This window comes from Phyllostomus hastatus, unplaced genomic scaffold, assembly GCF_019186645.2.
Source record: "Phyllostomus hastatus isolate PE091 unplaced genomic scaffold, TTU_PhHast_1.1 phas_contig_81, whole genome shotgun sequence".
NCBI classification, from domain to species: Eukaryota; Metazoa; Chordata; class Mammalia; order Chiroptera; family Phyllostomidae; genus Phyllostomus; species Phyllostomus hastatus.
The window spans coordinates 2,246,558-2,257,773 of NW_025333962.1; the positions used below are offsets into that span (position 1 = coordinate 2,246,558).

Here is an 11,216-nt window from a genome sequence, read left to right on the forward strand (position 1 = left end):
TGGGCGAGTCTGAGTGTGTGTGAGCATGGGCCTGGGGCACTTTAGCTCTTGGCTGCCTACCTGGATGCCCAGAACCTCTGCTTGCTCCCCAGGGTGGAGCCCACCTACCCATACCCCTCCTAGAGCAGAAGACCCCTGGGCAATGAGGTGGAATGCAGAGACAGCAGCACCCCTCCTCCATGACTCTCCCATGGCCAAAAGGGCCCAGCAGGGCCTAAGCCTGCCTTGGATCCTCTGCCCAGGAGGAGCTTGGGGGACACAACAGAGCACTTGCTGGTGCCCTGGTCAGTGCTTTTCTCACATCATCCCTTCTGCTCCCTTCTCCCTCCTGCCAACTCAGGGCCTGAGGAGAGACAGAAGCCAGCGCCAAGAAAGGTGGGGTGCAGGACCTCACATAAAGGCAGCAGAGATACCTAAGGCACATCATCCATCAGAGCCAAGCCAAGGTTCAGTCTGGGCCTGCTGGGCTCCCAGGCCCTGAGAGGTTTTTTGCTAGGTTTTTAAAGTCTTGCTAGTCGCAGGTAAGCTAAGCTCTGGGAGGCCATCTGGCTCCCTGCTGTTTGTTTCTCCAGCAGGGCTTGGCAAACAGCAGGTGCTCCCTATGCAAGCATGTGGAATGGTGAGTGAGGAGGAAGTGAGTTCTATCAGCTCCCCTTGGGACCCAGGGCAGCCCCATCCCCTCCTTCTGAGCCCAGAGCCCATCTAAATGTGAGCACATACCCAGGAGGTAAAAGTTCTGCTGAGGGATGCTAGGCTGCCCCCCACATGCCCTGTGCTTCACTCTGCTCCTGCCAGCCCAGCAGAATATCCCTGTGCCCTGCATTCCCTCTGTCTGCTTCCTACCTGTCCTTCAGGACTAGCTGCTTAAGGCTCCTGTCTACTAAGATCAGTCTAGGCTTCCCCTACCCAACAAGGTAGAGAGGGGACTCCCTGGACTCCTGCACACACCTCTCTCTGATCCTGTTACCTCACCCAATTCTTCTTCCCAAGCTCCAACCCTCCCCCACTGCTCTTCTGCCAAACCAGTGTCAGTTCCTCTGGTTCGGTTTCCCCATGTGTGGAAGCAAGAGGCAGCTTCCACACGTGAGGCCCAGGCAGCTCCAATACCAGCTGTCCTGGGGCAGGCACCAGGTAGCCCTTGGCATCCCCAAGCCCGAGCATGTAGAGCCAGCACAGGGTGAGGTATGCACTGGGAGCTTGTGGTCCTTACAGTGCCTGGAGCCTGGGCTGCAGAAGGGGAAGATGTTCAGGCAGAACAGCAGCACAGGCAGAAGCTCTGGGCAGGTCATCGGGCTGCTGGAAGCTCCAAGCACAAAGTCCAGGTGGGGTGGGGGAAGGGGCTGCACCCTGGGGTGTCGAACCCATGGGTGTCAGGGTGGCCTTAAGCATGATTACTTCGAGAAGCATCATGCTCTTTTTCCAATTACTGCTAAACAGAATTCCACTTTATGGAAATGACACAAATCTTAATGAAGATATAATTGACATATGCACACATTATATTAGTTTCAGGTGCACAATATAATGATTTGATATGTTCATATATTGTGAAATGATCACCACAGTAAGTAAAGGAACATCTATCACTTCACATAGTTGCTAATTTTTGTGTAATAACACTTAAGATTACTCTCAGAAACTTCCAGGTATACAATAAAGCAGCATTAAGTATAGCCACCACCCTGTACGTTACATTTCAGGACTTACCTTATGCCGCAGTTTTTTAAAATTATTTTGTATTTTTTATTTATTTTGTATTTTTAATATATTTTATTGATTATGCTATTACAGTTGTCCTATTTCCCCCCTTCATTCCCCTCCACTCTGCACACCCTCTCCCACCCATATTCCCCCCCTTTAGTTCATGTCCATGGGTCATACATATAAGTTCTTTAGCTTCTACATTTCCCATACTATTCTTGCCCTCCCCCTGTCTATTTTCTACCTACCATCTATGCTACTTATTCTCTGTACTTTTTCTCCTTCTCTCCCCCTCCAACTCCCCTGTTGATAACCCTCCATGTGATCTTCATTTCTGTGGTTCTGTTCCTGTTCTAGTTGTTTGCTTAGTTTGCTTTTGTTTTTGTTTTAGGTGTGGTGGTTAATAATTGTGAGTTTGCTGTCATTTTACTATACATGCTTTTGATCTTCTTTTTCTTAGATAAGTCCCTTTAACATTTCATATAATAAGGGCTTGGTGATGATGAACTCCTTTAACTTGACCTTATCTGGGAAGCACTTTGTCTGCCCTTCCATTCTAAATAGAAGCTTTGCTTAACAGAGCAATCTTGGATGTAGGCCCTTGCCTTTCATGACTTGGAATACTTCTTTCCAGCCCCTTCTTGACTGTAAGGTCTCTTTTGAGAAATCAGCTGACAGTCTGATGGGAACTCTTTTGCAGGTTACTGTCTCCTTATCTCTTGCTGCTTCTAGGATTCTCTCCTTCATTTTAATCTTGGGTAATGTAGTGATGATGTGCCTTGGTGTGTTCCTCCTTGGATCCAACTTCTTTGGGACTCTCTGAGCTTCCTGGACTTCCTGGAAGTCTATTTCCTTTGCCAGATTGGGGAAGTTCTCCTTTATTCTTTGTTCAAATAACTTTCTCACTTGTTGCTCTTCCTCTTCTCCTTCTGGTATCCCTATAATTCAGATGTTGGAACATTTAAAGATGTCCTGGAGGTTCCTAAGCCTCTCCTCATTTTTTGGATTCTTTTTCTTCATTCTTTTCTGATTGGATGTTTCTTTCTTCCTTCTGGTCCACTCCATTGATGTGAGACCCAGTTTCCTTCCCATCACTGTTGGTTCCCTGTTCAGTTTCCTTAATTTCACTTAGCGTAGCCTTTATTTTTTCATCTAATTTGCGACCAAATTCAACCAATTCCGTGAATATCCTGATCACCAGTGCTTTGAACTGTGCATCTGATAGGTTGGCTAGCTCCTTGTGGCTTAGTTGTATCTGTTCTGGAGCTTTGATCTGTTCTTCCATTAGGGCCATTTTTAAATTTTATCTTGATGTGCCTGTTACATAGTGAGGGGCGGAGCCTTAGGTATTCACCAGGGCGTGTGATACACAGTCACTGGGTTGTGACACTGTATGTGGGGCAGGGCTCAGAGAGGGAACAATGGTGCTTGCTCCACTCTTTGTTAGATTTCAGTCCCTTTTGCTGCTTCCTCCAAGCAAACTGGGTCCTTCTGGTACTGATTCCCATATGGGTGGGCTTGTGCACGTTCTAGGACCCCATGGGTCTCTCCAAGGAACTCTTCTGTGACTCTGGGAGTCTCTCCCGGCACCTCAGCCCCCACAGATATTTTCAATCAGTGTTTTGAGGTTTTATTTCCCTGAGCTGAAGCTCTGGGTTGTGCAGTCTCACTCCCAAGTTTCGCCTGGTTTATCTGCATGTGAATGTGGGACTGCCCAGTCTGCCAGCTGCCTTGTGCACCACACCCCTCCACAATCTGCCACCTCACTGGTTCTGCCCACTGCCATTTTTCACCCCCCAGGGTCCACCAGCCACCGCTTTTTTTCCTGTGACCCTTCTCTAACCACTGCCGGGTTCCGCCCCTCCTAGTGGTCTGGATGAATGTGTCTACTTTCACTCCTTGGTTGTTGGACTTCCATACAGTTCAATTTTCTGTCAGTACTGGTTGTTTTTTTTGTTTGTTTGTTTCTAAATTTTTGTTGTCCTTCTTTCTGTTGTGCGAGGAGGCACAGTGTGTCTACCTAAGCCTCCATCTTGGCTGGAAGTCTTATGCCACATTTTTTTATCCATTCACCTGTTGATAGACATTTGGGAGCTTCCAGTTGGGGCTGTTACAAATAAAGCGGCCGACATTTGCTTCCTGGACTTTGTGTCAATGTGGGCTTCCTTCAGGGTAGACACCTGGTAGGTGATGACTGGTCAGGCAAGTACGGGTATTTTTTTAGAAGCTGCCAAACCTCTTCCCAAGAGACACCCCTGTTTTCCTCCAGCCAGCAGTGCTCAGGGTTCTCGCCAGCATTCTCTGTAATCCTTGATTCTGATAACACCATCCCTGGGCTTTTCCCCACATAAGAGCTATGCAGCATCTCTTCTTGAGTTCCTTGGCCCTCAGTGGACTTTCATTGAGGAAGCTCTCCCTCCTCCTCGGGTCCTCTGGGGACATGGACCCCTTGCTCCCAAGCCCTACTCCGCTGCTGAGTCCTGCCACTGCATGCCTCTCTCTGCAGCCACCCGTGAGTCTGCCTTCGTGCACGCCATTGCCGCAGCTGGTGTGGCCTTTGCTGTGACCCGCTCGTGTGCTGAAGGCTCCGCTGCCATCTGTGGATGCAGCAGCCGTCACCTGGGCTTACCTGGCCATGGCTGGAAGTGGGGCGGCTGCAGCGAGGACATCGAGTTTGGAGGGATGGTGTCCCGGGAGTTTGCAGATGCTCGGGAGAACAGGCCCGATGCCCGCTCTGCCATGAACCGCCACAACAATGAGGCAGGACGCCAAGTAAGTTCATGACCCTGAGTGTCCTCGGCGTGCACCTGGGGTTCTCTGATGACTGCCCTGGGGATCCTGAGGTGTTGGAGGCCCTCTGGCCACTGCCCTGTGTGTATTCTGGAGTGTTGGGGGAACTCTGACCACTTCCCTGTACATCCTGGGTTATTGGGGACTTTCAGACCACTTTCCTGTATGTCATGGGGTATTGGGGAGCCTCTGGCTACTGCTCTCTGTGCCCTGGGGGTGTGCCAGGGGGCCCTCTGAGCACACCCCTGTGGGTCTCCAGGAAATAGAAGTTTCCTAAGCAGGGTGTGTGCCCTGGTTCCTTGAGGCTGTGGAAGGGCAGTCTGCAGTGGCCAGGCTGGGGTTCTGCTCACCTTCCACCCAGGGCTGTCTGAAATACAGCACTGTCCAGCTGCTCCACAAGTGTCTAGGGAAATCCCACAGAATGGCAGGTCCACCTCCAGAGTTCAGGTCACAAGAAAGGAGGGGTAGGATAAAGACCTGCCTTGCAGAAGCTCCTGCACAGCCAGAGTGACAGCTGGGTGGCTACAGCACAATGTGGGAAGCTCTGTAATGAGGAGATGCACACACACAGGGTGACTGGGCATAGCAGAGGGTCCAGACCCAGGCTGGAGTCTCAAAAAAGGCTTCTGCTGCCAAGGGTGGTGAGTGGAGAAATGCAGAATAATGGCAGTTATCTAGGTGGGGAGGCCAGGAGAGCCTCTGAGCAGCCCAGAGGTGAGACTGCATGTGAATTGATTTGGGTAGAATATGGAGAGCAGAAGGAGGAAAGAGAATTTGGGGGACAGAGTGGCTAGTTGGGACCAGCTCTGAGTGTTTTGAGACCTTCTGGGGCAGAAGGTCAGTAGGAAGCTGATAGAGTACTGACTGCTGATAGAAAGTGACCACGTAGGGATCTAGAGGTGTCCAGAAGATTTAGCAGCATACAGATGGCACTGGCTTTGCCCAGTGGAACCAGGGGATTACAGAGAGCTAAGGAGTGAACAGGGACATTAAACTTCCAACCACAGGGACCAGACTTATATTCCTGCTGAAGAAAAGTACACATGCAGCCTGGAATATAAAAAGTACCTTGTTAAAAATAAAGAATGCTCACCTGTATACAGTATCCTGATTGATCACAGGGAAGACAGTGTGGTGCAGAGAAAATGGGCTTTTGAATAAATGGTGCTCCATCAATCAAATCACAATATGGAAAAAAATTACCTTGGCCCCTACCTCACACCATATATCAAATCAGCTACAAACCCAGATGGGAATGGTAAAACAAACAAACAAACAAATGCTTAGAAGAAAACATAGGAGACATCTTCAGGGTAGGCAAAGATTTATTAAATAAGCCAAAGAAAAATATAATAATGTGGACTTCAGAATGTCTATTCATTAAAGATACCACGATGAAACTGAAAACACAACCCCCACAGGAGGAAATTATATCTCCAAAACTATATGAAAGCTATAACATAAAAAGAACTCTACAAATTAATTTTTCAAAAGGCAGATAACCCAATAGAAAAGTTGGCTAAAAAAATAGAAAACTACTCCACAAAATAAAAATATAGAAATAGCCAAAAAATATATGGAAAGGTGCTCAATATCATTAGCCATTAATTAAATGCTGTCAGAGCCAGTGCCCTGAAAAGGAGGAGGAGGACCACTGGAAGGGAGCATGATGGGAATTTCTGAGAAGCTGGTGATTTGTGAAATTTTGTCATATTTTAGCTTGTGACATATATACATTTTTGTATATTATACTTCCATAAAATGATTTTAAGTGTCAAATAACTAACTACAGAGTAAGAGATTAATAAGCCCAAATCCAAAAGACAAGACTCTGAGCCTAGTACCTAGGGCAGCTTTTGTCCAGGGGTTGTTTGCTGATGTGAAAGGAAGTACATACACTGAGTTGCACTTCCATGGCCTCCCAGAACTAAGGGCCCCACCAAAGGTGGTGTCTCTGGGAAATCACTGCTCTGTTTAGGACCCTAGGGAGTAAACCAAAAGTAAACCAGCTCTTGTACATATGTTCAGGCTTAAAAAAAATCTCAGGACATTAGAATGAATTAAGGTGATACCAAATGCTGGTATACTCATGCACCTGGAAAAAGCGCACAAATCCTCTTTGGAGGTTGGTAACTTGAGCTAGGCCTAAAATAGTTTCTACAGATAATTTTTCAACCAAAATGTCCAATACATAAGCAAAGATAACCTGTCACATGAGCTGATGACATAACAAATGAGTGGTAATCAGAAAAAAGCAACAGAAGCAGGACTCCAAATACTAGAATGCTTACACATAGATTATCAGGAAAAAATATGCTTACTTATATTTGTAAAGCTGAAATGCAAGGTTGAACCTTTTAGCAGGGAATTGGAAACTATAAAAAGTAATGTAATCGACAAGGAAAGGGTCACATAGAAATTGTAAAAACTGAAGAATGAATGGGGACTTCCACTTCACAAGTGTTTCCCTCTGCACTCTCCCAGACACCCACAAAAATGACAGTGAATGAATTTTAACATGAATAAACAGATTTGAGAACATAGAGACAGAAGTGACAATGGCAACAAAATTCTGAAAGCTAAAAAGCAGATAGAAGAGTACTCAATGTCTTAGTAGACTCAAGAAAGCTGAGTCTGAAGTCAGTAGATGAGAAATCTGAGAAACAACCCAGGAATTACTACCATGAGGTGTCTTGAGAAGCAGAGATAAATACGGGGCTGAAAACAAGAAGGTGGGTTGAAAGTCTATTTTATTTTTTTAAAGTTTTATTTATTTATTTTTAGAGAGAGGAGAAGGGAGAAAGAGAGGGAGAGAAACATCAATGTGTGCTTGCCCCTCACATACCCACTACTGGGGACCTGGCCTGCCACCCAGGCATGTGCCATGACTGTGAATCAAACCAGCAACCCTTTGGTTCACAGGCTGACATTCAATCCACTAAACCACGCCAGCCAGGGTGAAAGTCTATCTTAAAAGTCTATTTTAACCCATCAGCTCTTTGGTCCAATTCCTTGCACCTAGGCAACATCTCTCCTTCACCAGAAATCTGCAGGCTTAACCTCTAAAAAAGATAAAGCAGGGGGTGTCTGGACTGTTGGAACCCCAAGTACAGCTAAGAGTGAGGCCACCCAAGTGAAAATAGTCTGTCTATGTACGAATTTTCTCTTCCTAATCTCCTGATGCAGCAGGGAAGCTTGATCACCCTCCAGGCAGGAAAATGGAAGGTTCTGTCTTGGAAATTAGATGAACTCAGGAAAAGAGACTTAACTTCTCCAATGGAACAATGTGGCCAGGTCACTCCAGGGCAAGGGCCCAAGTTGGCAAGTCGCTCCTGGGCACAGGAACTTCCAGCAAGGTTTTTAGTGCCCCACTTTTAAATATAAGCAGACAACCAAGGACCACCAGACACCCGAGGAAGCCTGCAGCAACCACAAAGGTAAAAACCAAAACAAAGAAACAAATCCAAACTTATGGGAAAGAGATGTTGTAAAGAGATGAAAATTTCAAAAACTATCACTACCCCCAGAGAAATAAGAGACTCACTGTACCCATGAAAGTAGAACAGGATGATAATTTAAGAGAACATTTGGAAGAGGGAAAAGGAGCTTTTAGAAATTAAAAATAGGACAGCAGAATCAGAACTCTCAGCAGAAAGGTTGGAAGATAGTTGGAACATTTTTCTACAGAGCAGAGGAAAAAGACAAAGAGATGGGAAGTAGGAAAGAATAGAAAATAAGGAGGCTCTGTCCAAGAGAGACAGTGGTGAACACGAAGAGGAGGAAATTGGCACAGAAACAAGGCAGGAAGATTCAGAACCAGAGATCACATGTTGCAGACCACACAGGCCCAGGAAGTGACTGGCACAAGAAAGGGAGTGACACACTAGCTGATGGCACAGACACAGCCTCCAGGGTGTGTGGGAGAAGGTGAGGCTCACGTATCAGAAGTCAAAATGGCATCAGACTTTCTGAGAACAATATGAATGTTGGAACAAAATGGAGCAATGTTTCAGAATTCTGTGGGGAGAAGTTTTTTAGCCAAGAATTTTATGTCCAGCTAAACCATTTTTTTTCAAGTATAGCAAAAGTAGCAAAGTAACAAAGATTTGTTTCCAGACATGCACATTTCATAAAATTTACCAGAAGACTTCTCAAAAAGATGTCTCCAAAATGAAATCTGGTGTTTGCAAAAAGACACCTGGTGTTCGAATGTCTTGAAGAAGATATTTAGACAATTAAGGGAGAGGTTGAGACTGAATCCTTCATATATATTCTTAAAAACCAACAACAAAACATCTTGTAGGAAAGGAAAAGTAATCATAACATTTACATGGCTCCACTGAGATGACATTTAATAGTCCCAATCCCATCAGCACTAAATATCTAGCTAGCTAGGAGAGGTTGGGCATGTGCATCAGTGTGATGGGGTGGTGAGAGGTCCAGAGACAATGCCGAACTCCAGGTTTGTGAGAGGCACAAGGCACTGCAGTGGGGGTGTGGGAGGTGTCAGGAAAGTGCAGTGTGAGAGCGGGCACAGAACTCCTGTTGTTCTTAACAGATGCTAGGAAATATTGGGCTATTTAAAGTAGATACATATATATCTTTGATAAAGTCAAAGTAAAACAAGAGACCAAGGAGGCAGAGATGGGAAGCAGCTGCCCCTGTTTGGAAATTCTTGGCTAGAAAAGAGAAGAGGACAGAGATTAGACAGAAATGGACTGGTGTGGGGGGCAACTAATAGACACCCTGCAGGAAAGGGCCAGTATGAGAGGGAAGAGTTGAAACAGCAGGGTGAGGGGGTGGAGTGAGTGGGACAAAGGTTTGGATGCAGAGCCCACCTGAAGCCTTAGCCCAGCACCATCCAAAAGGAATGCACTGGAAACCACATATGTGTAATAAATTTTCTATTAGCCACATTTTAAAAGAAAACAGCTGACATTCATTTAATACTAAATTTTATTTAGCCCACTGTACCCAACATGTCATTTCAATAATGCAATCAATGTTAAAATCATGTATAAGATATTTTACACCCTCTTCATGTATGAAGTCTGGGGACTTACAGCAACCCTGTGTGTGGTCTGCACTCACAGAGCTTCTCAATGTGGACCAGCCACATCTCAGGGGCTCCTGGTGGTGGTGCCCACCATAGTGGACAAGGCAACTTTAGGTCTGATTAGGTCACCCACCCCCACGCCTTCCCCCTAAGAGAGAAGGGAAGAGGTCTCTTTGCTTCTCACAGGGAGAAAGAAACACACACCCCTCAGCCAGGTCCTACCCTCTGTCCACACTCAGGCCCCAAAGGTCCCCACAGCTTTGTCCCCTGCATTGCCTCACTCCTCCTCTTCCCACTCCCATACAGTCCAAGAACTCAGCATCCTGGGGCCTGAAGTTACCCAAGGCAAGCCATCCCATCACCCACGCTCAGGTAGCCCCCAGCCTTTCTATCAGCCCACATATACCTGTGGGCCGTGGTCTTGGGTTCTACAGGTCAGAAGTAACCTGTAGGCCTTCCTCCTTCCAGCCTGCACTGACATCAGAACGTTACAACCTGGCTGCCTTCACTCTGTCATAGATGCTAAAGAATTGGACCGTAGAGCAGGGAGGCTCCAGGCCCTGCCCCCCTCCTGGGGATTCGGATTGGCCAGGAGAGGCGCATGGAGGGGACTGGCACTTCGGGCCCATGGAAAAGGCACCTGCTCTGCCTGGGAGCCCCAGGTGCTTTATGGAGCAAGTAGATGGGCTGGGTTTGCCTGGTGCACCTGGGGGCGGGGGCGGCAGTTCAGGAGCCGGGTCCTGGGAGATCATCCCGCGCAGACGCACCGGGTGTGCACTGCCCTGACGCCCCCGCCCGCGCGTCCGCAGGCCATCGCCAGTCACATGCATCTCAAGTGCAAGTGCCACGGGCTGTCGGGGAGCTGCGAGGTAAAGACCTGCTGGTGGTCGCAGCCCGACTTCCGTGCCATCGGCGACTTCCTCAAGGACAAATACGACAGCGCCTCGGAGATGGTGGTGGAGAAACACCGTGAGTCGCGCGGCTGGGTGGAGACGCTGCGGCCTCGCTACACCTACTTCAAGGTGCCTACGGAGCGTGACCTGGTCTACTACGAGGCATCGCCCAACTTCTGCGAGCCCAATCCCGAGACTGGCTCCTTCGGCACACGAGACCGCACCTGCAACGTGAGCTCACCAGGCATCGACGGCTGCGACCTGCTATGCTGTGGCCGCGGGCACAACGCGCGCGCTGAGCAGCGCCTGGAGAAGTGCCTCTGCGTCTTCCACTGGTGCTGCTACGTTAGCTGCCAGGAGTGCGCGCGCGTCTACGACGTGCACACCTGCAAGTAGCTGCGCGCCTGGCTCGGTGTGGTCCTCCAGGGTAGAGCAGGGAGGAGCCTGCAGAGTGGTGGCGGGGGATCTACCCGGGGATCCTCCCAGGATGGGGCGGGGCTCTGGGGGAGAGGCTTTAGGATGGAGCAGTCCTCTGTACGGGCGGGGCTCCCAAGCAGGGGATTTAGCCCCTCCACCATCTCCAATGCAGCCCGCCTGTAAGATTCCATTCACTCCACCTTCTCTGTGTAGAGCAGCTCTCCTGGTGGACCAGCGGCCGAGACTCCCGTCCCCCACTTCTTCCTCCGAAGTCTGGGGACCAGGGCCGTCCAAGTCTGGCGCTCTGGAAAGGTTCTGGCACTGGGAGGACTGTGGCACGCCTTCCTCAGCCTTGCCTC

The 11,216-nt window shown here is 48.3% G+C and overlaps 1 protein-coding gene across 1 annotated transcript in view; it reads left to right on the forward strand.

Annotated features, from left to right (window-relative positions):
- WNT3A (Wnt family member 3A) overlaps positions 1–10,838 on the forward strand; it is a 43,250-nt gene extending 32,412 nt beyond the window's left edge. The window contains exons 3-4 of the mRNA XM_045850547.1: positions 4,208–4,473; positions 10,357–10,838. Of these exons, the coding sequence (XP_045706503.1) occupies positions 4,208–4,473; positions 10,357–10,836 (746 nt within the window). The 3' untranslated portion in view covers positions 10,837–10,838. The remainder of the gene's footprint in view (positions 1–4,207; positions 4,474–10,356) is intronic.
- Positions 10,839–11,216: the final 378 nt, after the last annotated feature.